General features: G+C 43.8%; 1 protein-coding gene across 3 annotated transcripts in view; it reads left to right on the plus strand.

The window, feature by feature from the left end:
- The window catches only part of fat1a (FAT atypical cadherin 1a), a 75948-nt gene that overhangs the window by 8454 nt on the left and 49710 nt on the right, over nucleotides 1-17784 (plus strand). For all 3 annotated transcript variants that reach the window (XM_080837680.1, XM_080837681.1, XM_080837682.1), the window contains exon 3: nucleotides 9437-9751. In XM_080837680.1, coding sequence (XP_080693806.1) covers nucleotides 9437-9751 — 315 coding nt within the window. The remainder of the gene's footprint in view (nucleotides 1-9436; nucleotides 9752-17784) is intronic.

Consider the following 17784-nt stretch of genomic DNA (forward strand, 5'->3'; position numbering starts at 1 on the left):
GCTGCTGCTGTGTCTACTCGTACATAATTGATAAGTTGTCTAGCATTACCACTGCAAGAAGGGGGGGGGGGGGGGGGGGGTAAAAAATAACCAAGATTGGGGGAAAACTCTTGACCGACATCAACATCTGGAGCTGCTTAGACAGGAGTAGGTTTGGGTGGAGGATGTTGTTAGTGTTTGGCTGTGCCCAATCTGTGGTGACGTGGGGGTAGCAGTTGCACCACAGGCAAAAGGCAGAATGAGAGAGTGCACCTTATTTTCAGTTTATTCATTAGGTCTTTATTTGCACGAACGGATTGACTGCTGACATTTGAGGTCAGGGCATTGTCTGATCTCCTATGTGTTCAATTAAGCATGCTTTTCCATTCCAACCCTCCTTTTGTTTTCTCAGAAAGCTGCCTTCTCTTCTTTTCCCTCAGAGGCCGAGATGTGCCTGTTTTTTTTCCCCTCTGTACTTGTTTGTCTTCCAAGAACTGTTAATTTTCTTCTTTTGCTTTGTTCAAACTCCTTAATGAAGTCAGCATGAAATTTCAAACCAAGTCAAACAAGCAAGATGCGATAAAGCAATGTGCACTCCTCTGGAGCACAGGCTGATAAGAGCATAAGGGGTGGGTGTGTGGGTCTAGCAAGAAGGGGTGGAGGGATGGAGTGGGTACGTGTGGGAAATAAAGCCTCCCTTTGACTTTTGCAATTGCTCAAAATGGCTTTGCCGTTTTAATGATGCTAATGAGAGGAACAGTGCGGCACATGATTTTGTTGTAACAGTCAAGAGACTATGCTTGGGTCTATGTGCAATTGCTTCTTCCTCAGTCCAAATTGCTCATTGGCTAACATATGCAGTGCCCTTTGCTTATTGGATAATGTGTGCATTGCCCTTTTGCTTCAACTTGTGTCAAAACAGCACAATGAAAGAAGGGCTTTGTGGAGCTGGATGAAATAGTTTGACATGTAATGACAAAACACTGCAAGTGTGCTTTTCCTCTTGGAAGAACACTCCACATCACACACCCACACTTCCACCCCACCGTCTCTACAGTCCTGTCACCCCATTGCCCTTCCTGGGCAAAGCGAGGTAGGCTGAGTCTCTCAGTGATGCCAGATAAGAGAGGCATGTGCTGAATGGTTTGTCTTTTCATGTTTGACTGCCTCCAGATCCCAGACTGTGAGAGGGAGGGGGTAAAAAGAGAAGGGGGAGAGAGAGCGAGAGAGAGAAAGAGCATGGAAGGTGGGAGGGTAAAGGGGGAAGGTAGGAGGTGGCTGTCTACCTTACGTTCCCATGAGATTGACTGAACGGAAGTGCCTAGTCTCAACTAAAATGTATTTTCTCTTTTTGATGGCCTTGAATGGTAAACATAATTTAGCGTTGAAAGTGTGACTTTTTTCTCCACTGTCTGAACAGACACACATGACTTCCAAATAATCTTTGCTTGAGGAACGTTGCCTGGACGACCAGACCAGGAATGTGAAGCAGCCCTGAAGTTGATTGTAGGGTGTTAAATGAAAGGCACACTTCCCCCCTGTTAAAAGTTTGTTGCTCTCTCAGCCCATTAAATCTTTTTTTGGGCCCTGTATACCTCGTGCAGATGCTTTAGCCTTGATTGCAAATTAACTCTTGTTATGTTAATGCTACCAGATCAGGTCCATGGTTCAGGCGAGGGAGAAAGAGCCCAAGTCTTCTGTGAGCAGCAACCATTGTCAAACGTTTGTGAGATTTGTGTAAGAAAATATCCAGACACCTTCTGTAATTTATTGATCTTTGATTTTTCTAAATGAATGAGGTGGTGTTATTAGGGCCAATGGTTTTCCGCGATAACGGAAAACGGACGGAATTCGCGGAATGGACCATTTGAAACGGAATTGCAACATTTCAAACGGAAACATAATTTTGTGCATGGAAATTGCCCAAAACCCCCTGTATTTTACCCTTTAAGACTGATTTTTTTTTAAATAAACACAACAACGATCGCAACGATGTACAAACATTAATTGAAAAACAAAAGCAGTCAGGAAATTTCACGTCTGTGCTGAATTCTGCTCCGGCCACGCCCCCCTTTTCAACAGTTGACACACACACACCTTGCTACAGCCACATTCAGTCACATTCATTTGCTCGTCTTCCCAATCGCATTTAAAACAAAAAATGTTCAGTTGATGGCTGGCAAACAACAATCTCAGAAGGGCACGTAGTATTCACTCATTTTAAGCCATCAATCTACCTCAGGGTGAACAAAATGAAACGGAGAAAAAAAACTGAAGTAACAACAAAAAAAGGAAAATGCATTATTTTGAAACGGAAAACCATTGGCCCTATGTTATGCCTCACATAAGACTAGGCTACATCAAATCGTTTGATTGTCTTATTTCTGGTAATGTTGGGGTGACATTGATAAAGGATAACGTTAACAGAGCTTGGCAGAACAAGCGCATGTGTTGAGGGGGCTCTGCATTTACATTGAAAGACCCACTCATGCGGAACTGTATGCATTGACTTTTTAAGTCTGTTCGACTGAACAGTGCAAGTCATTTTTTTGCCACAATAAGGGTCTTAGGATGCCCACAGTGAGTTGACAGCAACACCACTAAAAGCCCCTAACAATGAGTGATGAAGACAAATGTTCCCTGTTTTATTTATTTCTGCATTGTTGCCCTGTAACAAAAACAGGAATATCCCACCACATGTCTACTGAAATATCAACCAGCCAGCATTGTGGCACAACAGCACAACAGATTGGTCTGTGGGTACACCCAAGGGTGTCACTTGGGGCATGAGTATTGAGATGTGCTGTGGCTAGAGCATTTGCTGTAGTAGGTACACTTAGTTCAAGTAAGGCCTCCTACCACTTGGGCATATTCTGAGGTCCTTTGATTGAGGCAAAAATACACAGGAGAGAGGTTATAAATAGCAGGGGACGGAGAGGAGAAAAAACTGGGGCTCTCAAAATGTCAGTGGCTTGCCAGCTTTTGAACATATACTCGCTCCTTCATGTTATCCGGGTCCCTCTCTAGAAAGAGAGAGAAAGTGAGCGATAAAGGAAGAAGATAGAGAAAAAGACAGAAGTTGACTTTCAGGTCAAACTGTAATCGGCAAAGCCCTGACAATATCGGTGTGGTTATTTCAAGAGAAATGGAGAACTATTTTTCTATTCCTGAAAGTATTGCAGTAAAGGGCATAAAATGCGGTGTGTTGGGGGGTGTGAAAGGGGATGAGGGGTGGGGGGGGAGTATCAAGGAAACTGGGTTCTCCTCAACCCCCCCAAAGGGCCAAAAGGTGGTAGGACTTAAATAATAATGTGATATTAAAGCAGGCGGTTCATCCAGCAGCTTTGCTTCGAGGCCCCATACAAAAACAGTGGGATGCAATGACAATGGGAGCTGTCTGGGCATGTCCCAAAAGGCTCTCTGGACTGGAATTAACAGGCTAAAGTCAGAATATAGAGGCAGAGAGTGAGAGAGAGAAAAGAGAATCCCACCAGGCATGTTCTAATTGCATCACTCCCCTTCTTTCATTCAAGATTTTTTTCTTCTCTCCTCCCATTCCACACATTCAGTGGCTAGGGTTTGCTTTTCTCTGTCCATATGAACTCTAGCGATTTCTAGTCTCTACCATAAGTTGAAACATTAGTGTACAGTTGATAATGCGTTTTTACTAAATGGGGGGGCTGTTAGTCCTCCCCTACCCCTCCATATCGCTTTAAAGAAGATAAGATTAGGGTGATATATGGAGCAAGGCACAGTGCTCTACATTGTTAAGCTGGGGAAATGATTTTGTCTGTCTAAAGCACTGCTTTCCATGGGCCAGCTGTTGATATGGCTGCTTGTGCTAACAGTGGCTGCACACAACACATGCTGATACATGAGGTGGATATGGACTGCAGCTCAAACTGAGAGGCTTTCTCCCGATGCTAATCTCTCCGGGTGAGGATATCTGGGAGATAAGGTGGGGTGTGGTGGTGTGACTTGGCTGCCATTGTGTGACAGACATGCATATCAGAAGTCATACTCAGTCTGTTGGAGAGAAGTTGGTTTCCTCAGTTGAGTCTCAGGGTTTTTATCTTTCTCCCAACCCTTTTGTTTGAATACAGCTATATTGCCAAAAAAAGTTCCAGTTCAGATCATGATTCCTTCTATAGAGTCCAGTGTGCTCTTTAGAGTTGTTGCGTATGATCTTCCCTCAACTAGTAGGCTATGCTTCGTAATTTTACGAAGTAATGAAACATCACAAATCTTTTAGAGATGATTGGATATTGCTCTGCAGCCCCCCCCCTCCCCGACACACGCTGTGGCTGCACTTCAGTCTATTACATTTTTCAAAAGTTTCAGGCATTAATACTTATGTTGAAGATCAGGGTTACTTTTGAGCTTCTGAAAACTCTGGGAACTGAGGGAATGATATGATTTAAGTTGCGGGGGTATGGAGAGCTTAGCTTAGGACTGCCTTTAATACACCAGGCTCTCCACAGTGGAGGAATTTCAAATATTTTGCCAGGCTGTGGAAAAGAAAGGGGGAAAAGAGAGAGAGAGAGAGAGAGAGAGAGCTCACTGAGAGTTTATGTAAGCATGTGAGGCAGAAGGAGGCCTAAGAAGGTTGAGGAATGTAGAGAACGGGAGTACAGAATTAGCCAGCCTAGTTCAAAGAAAGCCTCTATTCCCCTGCAGACCCGGAGAACACAGGCCCAGCATTGCCACTGAAACCTGCTGCCCTCCAGCCCTTTCAAATGCTCACACTCTCTCCCTACACTTTGTGATCTCAGGTTGAATTAACTTAATCCTGCCAGAGTGTCTGCCTGCTGAGGTCAGATGGAAACGGCTAGAAAGAAAGTTTAGTCATGCTGAGTTGGAAGAAGACAGAAGACAGTATGAAACATAGATCAGTCTCTTTGGTGTTAATGCTTATTACAGACAAGCTATTTTTATTGCCAGAAAAATATGATATTGACTCAGTTTTGGAAACGGAGTTGCTGCCGTAGGAAAATGAGAACAGGGGGATAAACAGGATTTTGCGAATCGTAATCCTCTTTTGACAACCGGTAATCTTTTTGGCTTTCTAATTTGTTTCAATTGCCAGCTTTTAATATGCGTACAATATGCAGTCTCTCAAACTGAAGCTTTGCCATGGTGCTGCAACATCCCCCATGCATATTTGTGAGATGTGTGTGTGTGTGTTTGCGGGGGGGGGGAGTGGATGAGTGGAGTGAACGATACCTCAGGCACTATGTTTCTCACTTTATGTGTACAAATTGGAGTGTGTGCGCATGTTTTTTCTCTGTGTGCAGTTTTCCCTTCCTCTCACATTGTTTGGCCTAATACTAGCGTGCCATGGTTTGGCTACTCGGTAGGGAGCGGGTTGCCGTTAACTGCTGACATTGTCGGCCTCTGATCGCCCTCGCCCAGAAGATAGGCGTGCAGAGTCTTCCCTGCTGTGAGCTAAAATGGTGCCCTGGCACAGTTCCTCATGTAAGCTCCTGATGCACTCACCACTCTCATTATGGATGATGCGTTTGGGGCCCTCCCTCAATCCCTCATTTTTTTCTTCTCTTTCAATGCTGTTGGCCTCTTATTCTTTGCTCTTTCTCTTCCTCACTACCGACTCTCTCTGCCCCCTCACTCTGTCCCAGTCCTGCTCACATTCATTGTCTCTGTCCCTCTCATTCTATTATCCCTCTGTCTGTCTCTCCCACCATGCTGCATCTCTCACCTCTGTTTTCCTAGTCCCTCGCTCATGCTTCTCCCTCTTCCTATCTCCTTCCTACCACCTCGATTTCGTTGCGCTTGTGTAATGACAAATAAATACATTCTATTCGCTTCTATTCTTTCCCTACTTTTTTTACAAGTTGAAATGATGGTATCAATACAAACAGATTTTAAGCAGGCTATACCAATAAACACAGACAAGTACATGCATGAGAAGTCTGACGTGTCGTCTAGGTGCTGGCAGCTCCCAATGGAGTGGTGAATCTGGGGACGGGTGGCTGTGAAAAATCTAGCCTGGGGGTGAAAGATGAACAGACAAACCAAAGACAGTCAAAGGCAGACAGTCTTTTTGTCTTCTAACTCCCCAAGGGCAGGTTTTCTAGCTTCCTGCATCAGTGCTGTTTTACAGGTGTGGCCAAATACCTGGAGTGTCTTATGTACAGAGTGAATCACTGTGTACAGATAGGTGCTATACCATGCCAAATTCTGAACAAACAGGAAGACTGTGATTAATTCTTTTTATGAGGTGTTAGTCAGCAGTTTGTTCTTTTATTTATCGGTTTTTCAGTTGATGATTAAGAATTTAAACCTGAAAGATGTTATCTTCGGCAATCCCTCTATCGTCACACTTCTATTGAAATGTAAAGCATTTTGATTAGAAAGACAACTGAAGGGGAAATTCTGAGTTTACACCCAAAGTCAAGAGCTGCTTTCTACATTCTACAAAATAAAGGATTTAAATAAGAAGTGCAAAACAAAAATCTAGTTTTCAGTCGTATAACTCGTTTCAGACTAGGAGCTGACCAAACTAATTTCTGGTTAAAGGGAGTGACAAATGAGGACAGTTGTTATTTTATGGCTCAAAGGTAAAGATATGAAGTCGTTTTTGCCGTATCTGGGGAGTGAAGCAGTGAAGTGCTTTAGAGAGAGAGAGAGAGAGGTCTCATCTAGGCAACCCTAGTCAAAAGGACAGGCACTCAAGCATGGCTATAGGCTTGGCACAGGCCCTGTTTCTCTCTCTTTGCTCTTTGACCACTCTTTTTCTGTCATTCTCTCTCTCTATCCCCTCTTCTACCATCTCTTTATATTCTCCTTATACTCTGATTCACTCGTCACTCGTTCCCCCTCTCTATATTTCTGTATGTGACATTCTCGCTCACTGAATCTTTTGACTCTCCATCTACGCCATTCTTTTTCTAACATAGGATCTCCCACAGTCACATTCTCAAACCCCTGATCCAGTCCTCCTGCGCTCCTTCTCTCCCTCCCTTCATCCCTCCTTCTCTCTCTGCAGGGTCTGCCCTTTCCGCTCCTCTCTCACGCTGTCTCCCTTAGTGTGAAGCCCATTCCATCTCCTCTGCTCCCCTATGCAATCCCATCTGCCTGTCTTTCTCTCCCTTCCTCCAACTCTCCCTCTCTCTCTCTCTCTCTCTCTCTCTCTCTCTCTCTCTCTCTCTCTCTCTCTCTCTCTCTCTCTCTCTCTCTCTCTCTTTTTCATTTTCTGACTTTCTCATTCTCCTCACTTGCCCAAACGTTCATTTTGGTCCTCCCCCCAAATGAATGTGCCATGTAGACACACACTCACTCACACACTGCCACTCACATACTGCCTTACTGCTCTCCACAAGTTAGATCGGCACTCACATTTCTTATTTATGCAGCACATTTGCAATTCCCTGCTCTGCACTGCTCTCTCTAGAATCTCCCAGTGCAGCTTGAGCACAACTGCAGCCAGTCAATCCATGTGCACACTTTGCCTTGGACAAGCACATTTGGTGTTCTACCAACCTTCTTTGGGACTCCATGCACCACACACACACACACGCACGCACACACACACACACACACACACACACACATACATACACACACACACACACACTTCATTGTTGAGCAGATTTATAGCACTTAGCATCCTATATTGTGTTTTTGTGTTCCATTACTCATCTTAATCTCACGCATCTATGGACATGTAGGTCTTTTTTTTGTCACTCCAAATCTTTAACATCAAGAGGATCATGGCAAGATGTATGAGTTATTCTATACCCCTCCATCCCTTGCCTAGAGGAAATGTGGCTTAAGTAGGCTATCTGTTTTTCTAGGGCTCACCAGTCCACCTATTAAGAGCCTGGAGCTAGCTTCAGTTAACCATAATGATGACTAATGACTGAGGAAAGAAGTCAAATAAAACGAAGGAGCTGGGGAGAGGTAGTGGAGAGATGTGGAGAATGGTGTGGGCTGTGAAAGTGAGACATCACTGGCGGCTCTTTTTGGTGTGGTGTTCCCCTGAGGCCTGTTCCTGGCCCCTGAGTCTGTTACAAACCCACAGTGCGAGTCATTGAGTTACGGAGCTGGGGCCAGTGGTGTGCAGGGGGTGGGTGGGCGTGCGTGTGTGGGGGCTTTTTCTGACGGTGCTTTTAACAAAAGACTCTGGGAGGTGGCCTATGGAGAGGTGGTGTATGCGTGACAGTGGTGGATTGTTCTGGAAAAGCATGGGATGGGCTTTATCTGTGGCCTGTGCACTGGGTGGAAACGAAGGACCTGGTTATCCAGGTCGCCGTAAACTTTGGACAGGGAGTGCCCGCATGCCTCCACTCTTTCAGTAAAGCTAACACACCCACGCTTTGCAAAGAGCAATGCGGTGAGCTCACTACCTTATTATATGACTGTCAATGATGGTAATCAGGAGTTTTTTGAGCGAATTAAACGTTTATGACTACATATCAGTGTTTTTTTTTGTATTCAAACATACAGCAAGGTTACGTGAGGCTATTGACTCTTGATCCTCGCCCTTAACGGGAAGTTCGGTGAAAAAACATTTGATCTCACGACTTGGCACGACGGTGTTTTAATGAGAAGTTTTACCCCCTCCCTCCAAAAACAAAGGGGCCAGTCAGTGTGTGCATGTCGTGAGGGGAAAATTAACGGCCCATATTGTGGCCTCGTGTTTGCTCAGCGATCTCTCACGCCCCTCCTCAAGTCATCGATACGTGTCTGTGAGGCAACGGCAGCTGATCTGTGTAGACCTGTTTGTTTGCTCAGCTGAAAACTAAGCTGAGCAGACTGGCAATAACGTCTCTCTCTCTCTCCCTCTCCCCCGTCCTCCTTCTCTCTTTCTCTATCCTTCCCTCTCTCTCTTTCTTTTCCCCCCTCTCTGTCTACTTCCCCCTTTTACTGCATGGTTTCATGGTGCAAGTCTCTAACCTGTGGTGAATGACTCAGGCCAGTCGAGATGACTTCGGTTAAAATTTTAAATCATAACACAGTGGCCAGGAACTGTGCTTTGCAATGTTACATAGTACAGTTACCCAGCTTGAAGTAAGCTGCTGCAAGTGTAAATACAAAAAAAATACCTCAAAGTTGGGCTGTGAGTGATAGTGTTCATGTGTGTCCATGCATTGTTGTGTTGAACATAAAATTACATAAAAGTTAAATGATTATTATTATATATAGAATAACAGAAATTGCTCTCAAAACATTTAATTGATGGCTAAGAGTCTGTTGTCCCGGGTAAATGTGGGTTCTATCATCCGTGGCAGTTTATTGAACACTGAAAGGATATTTTGTCTGTCACAAAAAAGTGTATTTCCTTTTGAAAACAGTCAGTCTTTTAAGGAAAGGGGTTATAAATTTGAACACACTCATGTAAAATTACTTAATTGGTTCATGTTTCATGTTGGTACATTCACACAAACTCATTTGTCACAGAAACTCAAAATCCCTTCTTCCCTCTCTGCACTTTCAGGTGTCATCCGCACCCAGGAGCTCCTTGATCATGAGACGACCTCACACTACTGGCTAACTGTATATGCCACTGACCGGGGTGTGGTCCCGCTCTCGTCCTTCGTAGAAGTGTACATGGAGGTGCAGGACGTGAACGACAACGCACCACAGACCTCAGAGCCTGTCTACTATCCCACGGCAATGGAAAACTCACCCAAGGACGTGTCCATCATCCAGATTGAGGCCTTTGACCCAGACACGCGCTCCAGCGACAAGTTGTCCTACCGCATCACCAGCGGCAACCCACAAGGGTTCTTCACCATCAACCCCAAGACAGGTAAGGATGAGAGAATGGATGTTGGTGGATGTTCTCTGCTATAGTGGTATTGGTATTAGATAGTATTGTTGGCTTCCTCCCTTCCTTCCTTCCTAAACTGAATCACTGTCTGCTGTGCTGTGATCCCAACGCAAGAGGAACCACCTGACTTTAGTGGTTAATTCAGATGTTGAAGACAGTGAAGGGCTTTTGTGGTCACATTCCAAAGGGAGCCCGATCTGAAGCTGTACTAGCATTTGGTTCCCCCCTTCGTCTTCAATCTGACCCCACTGCAATCTGCTTATCAGCTTGTGCCAGATTGCAGGCCATTAATAGAGAATGGAGGGCGAGTTTACGGGGCCGTGTTTTACACTCCGACGCGGACAGTCAAACCGGGTTACTGGCTGTGCGCGTAGAAGAAGCAGGGCAGAAAGAGTGGATGTTAAACGTTCCCTCCGAGACCGCAGCAGATGCGCTAAGCTGCCGCTCTCATCTAAGGAAACAGTGCGCATCCGAACTGTGAGTTTTAGGTGGGGGAAAAAAGAGAACTCAGTGGTGCGTGAGTGTAAGACACTACAGGAATCTAGTGCCTGTCGCTCCCCTTTTCTCAGTTTTTCCTTCTCTCTCTCTTTCTCTCCCTCACTTTGCCAAGGGAACACTATGTACACATATGGTGCTCTCTAAATGGACCCTCACTAAATATTTCATAGCGTGGTTTTTTTTTTTTGTCTTCCCTACTTTCTTTGCCTCCTCTTGGTGGGGGAACCTTGTAGTGTTTCAGTGTTAGACGAGAGAAAACGGTAGTAGAGGGTGCAAACAGAGACTTTTGTACATGCCTGAGAGACCTTGAAGACGTGGAGACGTTGGCTGCCCAGCTATTCCTTCCCCCACATCTGAGCTGCTCTTGTGTCAGTTGTATTTTTTCTCCCTTTTTTCCGGTTCATTCATTTATTCATTCATTCATTCATTCATTCATTCATTCATTCATTCATTCATTTATTTATTTAATCAACGATTTTCTTTTGTTTGCAGACCAAATGTTTTCACACTTTCATTGATTACAAACATGCTTATTTTCCATTACAAAATGCAGCCTCTTGTCTACAGTCCTTGTAGATGTAGGTTTCCCTTTGTAGCCTCAGGCTCCATAATGCCTCCCAGCCAACGTGCAGCTCAGTGAAGGGAGCAGTGCTTTAATCGCAGTCACTCCTGCACTGGTGTGTGTGGTCTGCGCTCTCATCAACAAAACGACAGTTATTTTCTGCTAGCAGCGACCCCAACGCCAGTTCTCAGACCAAATAAGGGTGTGTTGTGTAGACGGCTGCTCCACAGCTGGCGGCTGTCCAGCGCAGGAGGGAAACGCAGGAGGGAGAGAGAGAGAGAGTCCTTGGGAGAGAGAGAGAGAGAGAGAAGTAACAGCGAGATTGGTTATGGTGCTCGTTTAACATTAACTATAAAGATGGCACAGCAGCGGAAGGCCTGGTTAATGAAGTAGCGAGTGGCTCGCTGGATCCCTTTGGGCCAGACAGTAAATCTTGAGCTCTGAGCCATAAAGAGGGGAAAGGACACACATGCGGAAGTAGGGAAGGGAGGAGATAAGAGAATCAGAAGCAAGCAGATTAATTCATACACGCATCAGGATAGAACCCATTAGCATGCATGTGGCACATATTCATGATCAAGATTCCATGATACATACAAGACGAAAATGGTATGATAAAAATGGAGAGACAGCATTCAAAGCATTGGCTGTAGAACACCTTAATGGGTTTACTCATAAGGTTGCTTTTATAAGGATTTCAGGTAAATAGGCTGTCACAGTACTGTATATGTATGAGTATTTACATTTTGGTCAGAACGGGTGAGAGAGGACCAGTTGGAAAGATTGCAGCAGCACCACGGTGGAAATGGTCTGAAGTAGGAGGGGAAGAAAAGGGACAAAGCGAGTGAGAGACCACATGTGCAGCATCACAGAGAAATACATGAAACTCCAGTGTCCTAGATGTCTTAAAGGTGCAGACTAACTAAATACTTTTAACCTGAATGAAACAAACCAAAAAAAAAGACAGAACAGAAAGTGATTGCTTTTTGCTTTTGAGAGGTCCAGATGAAAATCCTTAAGATCCTTAAGATAAAAATAAAAATTGATCAATACTGGACCTGAAGATCAATTGAAGGTGACCTTACACAGTGATTTTCAATTAACCCTGTGATTCTGAGATTCTCTCATCTAATTAAGTGAAACCTGCACTGGTTAGCAAAAAGCTCAGACCACCAGTGGAACATACTGAGTGGATTCTTAGTGGGTGTTCTGGGCTTTCCATCGTGGAGAGATAGATTGTCAGTGCCCCGTAACATTCACCAATATGGATCTCAGTGTTTGGACATGTTTGGACACTATTAGTGCTTCAGAAGGGAGCTGCTCAGATCAGACATAGTCTTTCTCTGCCCCCTACTCTCAAGTTCAAAAAGAGAGAAAAAAAGAAAGGTAAATATTTCCTCTTCAAGGGGATTATGTTTATTTAGGAAACCCGAGGTTTGGTTTTAAGAAGGCTAAGGTGAGGTTTATGTTCAAATGGAGAACAAGTTGGGGTGGGGCATGTTGTATGATAGTGTGTGTGTAAGATAGAGAGAGAGTAAGAGCAGAATAAGGAGAGATACATAAAAAGAGATTGCATTTTGTGTGTGTGTGTGTGTGTGTGTGTGTGTGTGTGTGTGTGTGTGTTTGTGTGTGTGTGTGTGTGTGTGTGTGTGTGTGTGTGTGTGTGTGAAGTTCAGTCATGCAAATCAAAGCTTGTTAAAACTTTCATCAGTGAAACGCGGAGCATCAGAGCTGCCAGACCCAGCGGAGCAGCACACGCTCAGAACGGAGCTCCCCCCACTCCCCACCTGCCCGCCCTCGTGTGGATGTGCAGGGCCTTGAGTCACAGCAGTGTGACAGAAGGAGCGTCACATGAAATAAATAAATAAACAAGCTGATAAAGGCTAAACATGCCTTTCAGGCCAGAGGGTCTATGAGCAGACAAGCACTGTTTGATGCTCAAAGGGAGAAATCGCTTTGGTGGGAAAAAATTGGCGAGAATATTCCTGCAACACATAGACTCATTCAAATGTGTACAAAATTACAAGTACAACAAATTGCAACTTGCCAGTTTTTGATCATACACATCAAAAACTGAAATGATAATTGAAGCTGATTTGAAGTAGAACAGATAGAAAGAGAAGAGAGACAGCCAGAGGAAAACAGTAGAGTATTTTCTGATGTGTGATGCACATAAAGGCCCTTTGACGATGTGTGACGGCTTCAAACCCTCACATGAAGGCCCAGCCGCTTCCCCGGCGGTCGGGGGTCATTTACCCCCCCCCCCCCCCCCCCACCCACGTACACGTACACACACACACACCTCCACACACCCCCCTCCCTCTCGCGCTTCAGCTCAGCCCTGTAAACCCCAGGAGGAAAGGCTTTCATTTGTTTTTTTTATTCTGCCGCGTAAACAAGTCCTGCTGTTCTCCCTCCGTCTGGCTTTGGTCTTTCATTAAAGTGCAATGGCAGCTCTCTTTCCTGATCTGTCTATCTCTCCCCCCTTTTCACTCTTTTCCCCGCCCTCCCGTTTATATATCACTCTTTCTTGGCTTTTTCTCTCTGTCTCCCTCTTGTCACCATTTGTCTCTCTTCCACCTTGTAAACATGGGAGTCATATTGGGATTGGCAGTGTATTTCTCCTCTTTCTCTCTCTCCCTCTTTCTCTCTACCTCTTTCTTTGCCTCTTTCTCTTTGTAGAGAGTTAACACAGAACTGTAGCAGGGCAGCTCAGAGCCAAAGTCCAAGCCGGCCACCAGAGTCAGACTGACCTTAATCTCCTTCCCCATGATTGTGTGGTTGTGTGTGTCTGTGTGTGAGTCTGGCAGCATAATGGTAGGTGTGCGTGGGTTTTGTGTGTGGTCTGTGTAGGAGGGTGATGGTAGGGTGTGACCGGCAGGAAATGTGTGTATATGTGTGTGTTCACAGCGTAATGTTAGGTATATGCATGTTTCTGTGCATGTCTGGTTGTATGTGTGTGTCTGCCCATGTCAGCATACTTTGGTATGTGCATGGTGGGTTAGTAGGTGTGCACGTGTGTGTTTATGACAGCATTTGTGTGTATTAACTAGGTTGTGGAGGTGTGTAATGGTACTGTGTGTGTGTGTGTCTGTGTCTGTGTCTGTGTCTGTGTGTCAGCAATGTAATATTAGGTAGTGCATGTGTGTTGTCAATCCTGTGGTGGGCAGTCAGTCAGACCAAGGTGAATGTTTGGTCTCTCTGACCTACTGCGTTGGAAACCCACCCACAGACCAGGACAGAGTCGATCAGGTTTAAAGTACTGCATTCCTCAGTTCTTTCACGCTGTCTCTCTCTCTTTCCATCTCTCTCTCTCTCTCTCTCTCTCTCTCTCTCTCTCTCTGTCTCTCTCTCTCTCTCTCTCTCGTATTTCCCTTGCATCTCTCTCTATCACCATTGTTCATAATTTTCCACTGTACCTAACTCTAAACACCCAAACTCTCCCTCTCCCTTTCTTTCCCTCTTTCTTTCTCTCTCTCTCTCCTTCTCTCTGTCTCTCTCTCGCTCTGCCCTGGGTGTCCTTTTTCTCCAGCCACTGTGCGTAGCTCTGCTCCTCTCCCTCCTTCTGCACCTTTGCCCTTAGTGAGCTTTGTGGGCGTAGAGCCACAGCTGCCACTCCTGCCCTGCACCAAGAAGCCAGCTAGAACAGCTTTTTATCCCCTCTAAAAAGAGACTTCTGTGGGTCTAAGGGGTTTTGAAGTTTTTTTATTATTTCTTTACAGTAATTTATATGTTATTTAAGTAATTTTGTGGCTTGCATGTGATTGTCAATGAGAGCCAACAAGCTGCTTTGAACTTTGAGCTGATTTGTGTGTGTGTACACACATATTGTGTGCTTATATGGCTGTTTGTGTGTACACGCTGTGTGTGTGCAGCTGTGCATGTGGTAGAGTGTTTGATACGTCTCCACCCATATCCACTGAAAATGCCATGAGGGACTGGCAACAGAAGTTGATGATGATGATGATGATGATGATGACACTGATGATGATGGCCAGGACTCTGGCCAAACTGTGAATCCCAGCTTACAGAAATGTTTTTTTTTTTCATGGTTTTGGGTGAGGCCTTTAACAGTGTTCTTTACGGCTGCGTTTTGCAAGTAAGATCAAACCACCAGGGCACATTTACAGCACAGGTCACAAGCGTATCACTGAAGCAAGAACTTGCTAGGTGGCTCATAGCATTGTGTACCTACCTAACGCTCCTTTCAGTCCTCTTCCAGACGAGTCTGCTCAGAACATTCAACTCAGAAAATAGAAAAACAGCCTCACTGATATATCAACTACCTCAACTGAACCACTAGCATATTCCATCAAGAGGTTAGAAGGACTTCTGTTGATCCCACATCTGATTTAAAAGAGGAGGCATTAAACACCAAGCACTAGGGTAAACGTACCTATTAAGCCCACGTACCATATAAGCCCACTTGTGACTTCTGAGTCAAATAAAATAAAAACTACATCACCATTTTTGCTGGTTCATGGTTCTTCCAATGAAGCTGCTTGTTACATAAACTATACTTTTTATTGTAAACCAATCAGATTTGTCGATCTTGAGTTATCGAAGCACATGTGCGACATGTGCCTACTGCTCCCAGGAGAAGACACCAAAAAACTTCATGTATTTTGATGCTCTGAAAAAATAACATTTCTGACGTATTTCTGCTCCTTCTTTTGGTCAGTACTCATTTGTTATACAAAATTAAGAGATTAGTGCTTTAAATAAAACATATGTTAGAATTTCACTAGAATTAGACATATATGTATTTTTTAAGTGAAAATATGCATATTGGCATACTAGCAAACCGCCCACATGCTGCATCAATACAGTTGCTGCATAGCATTGTTCATTGCAATGACATAAAGCATGATAAGCATGAATAGTTTACTTTTTTATATGCAGAATATATTATTTTACTATTAAATTGATAATATATGTGTGGGTTTATCTTTATTTATTTTTTATTAAACATTTTTACCAAGTGGGCTTAAAGGGAACACTAGCAAAAAAAATCACACCATTTACAGCGGATTCAAATGAGTATAGCTAATTACTTAAATGCATGATCAATTGATTATTTTCATGTTATGTTAGTGCAGCATATATAGATTCATGGCATGTAGTTGTTTCTTTAATGTCATGTGTGTAGAATAAAATATTCTGACTTTTAACCAGATATTCACTGATGTTCCCTTTAAGCCCACCTGCTCCCATTAAGCACACTTAGCTGTGTTTCAATGGAGATTTTCTCCCATTAAGCCCACTTGGCTGTGTTTCAATGGAGATTTTCTCCCTTTTGACTTTTGAACCATTTCCTTGCCTAACTTTGACCTCACCTAATTACTGAAATTTACTCATGTATTAACCTTAGAATATTACTATTGAACCAGGAAACTGTCTTTCTTTCAGTCATTAGGTCTTTAGATATCTAGATGAAAACAACTGCACTTTCAACCAGCTGTCTGGACCAGACATTTTGGCCAGTTGTAAATGCCAACAGTCTAATGTAGGATAGAGATACAGACGAAATGGCAACATATATTGAAAGATGAAGTATTGAAGATACATTTCCATTCTCATTTTGATTTTGTTCATGATAGTTTTTTGGCTACATTCCTTAGAAGACATGTTGTAAGTTTAGCTTTTTCTGTGTTGATAAGGCTGATCACGCATAATCACGCCTATTTCAAATGCCATTTGCAGGCGAGAGGAAAGGAGTAGAGACAAAATGAAAATAGCTATTGAGAGCTAAGAGATTGCATATTTCAATAGAACAAGTTTGGATTGTTAGTACTTTTTAATATGTATTTGTATTTATCAACAAATCATGAAGTGGGCTTATTTGGAACACCCATGGGCTTAAAGGGTACATAAAGTACCCATTAAGCCCATGCCAGACTTTTGACATATTTTGACAAATTAAACAATATAAACATTGAAAATTGGTATAAATGAATTATTGACACTTCAAATGAGACATTAGACTATCATTTTAACTAAAATGTTCTCACTTAAATTTGGGCGGTATATATTATTAATGTCTGAAAAGCAGATTTGGTGGGCTTAATAGGTACGTTTACCCTAATAAATGAGCATTCTGAATGTTTTAAAGCCACGTAGATGAACCTGAATTTTTCTTGTTTTTCATTGCGTTCAGTGCTCGTTAAATGTATTTAATGAACGATTCAATGCTAGGGAGGGGAGTCAGTATGCCCCCCATCACCACCACCCCGCCTCTGATTCCTAGTGTCTTCCTGTTCTTTGGAGTAGCGATGCTCCAAAACCACAGTCTTTGTGCTGAATGTGAAAGATAAACCCATGCGATTATTTTATGTCCATTCAAAGGGGAGGACTCCCAACCCCCCCCTCCCCCACCCCACTGTGCCTGGCATGCACAGACAGTCATAAAAGGAAAATCTCTGTAATGCGTTTGCAAGCAGGAATTCTTCTGACAGGTTTTTTTTTTTCAAATGCATAGCTAATCCCTGGAGTTGCATGAAAAGCTGTTGTTATCGGGGGGGAGGGTCTGAGCGGTCATAGCCGGTGGGGTCTTTGCAGTAAATCATCTACTCACTGGATCTGGTATCAGCTTTCAACAACGTCTCCTCTGTTGAGAGAAACAGAGAGGGGGGGGGGGGGGAGGATAAAGAAGAAAAACATTGTCAGCCGTGCTTTTGAAAAGGCTCAGGTCTGGGAGCGAGGGGAAGCCAGTTAGGAAATGGATACTACCTCCAACAACTTCCAACCATTTCCTGAGATTTTTTTTGTTCTTTTGTCATAGGGTTGTTGGGGGATGGATGGGGGAGGTGTGATAGGTGAGCTGTTGGCAGGACACACAAAAGGTTATAAAGAGAAGAAAAATGCAGAGAGGAGGAGGAATGGGGAGAGGGATAGATAGAGTGAGGGAGAGGCAGAGTTATAGACATTGAGGGAGAAGAAATAAAGCCTTCTT

The sequence above is a fragment of the Sprattus sprattus genome (assembly GCF_963457725.1).
Source record: "Sprattus sprattus genome assembly, chromosome: 4".
Classification (NCBI taxonomy): Eukaryota; Metazoa; Chordata; class Actinopteri; order Clupeiformes; family Clupeidae; genus Sprattus; species Sprattus sprattus.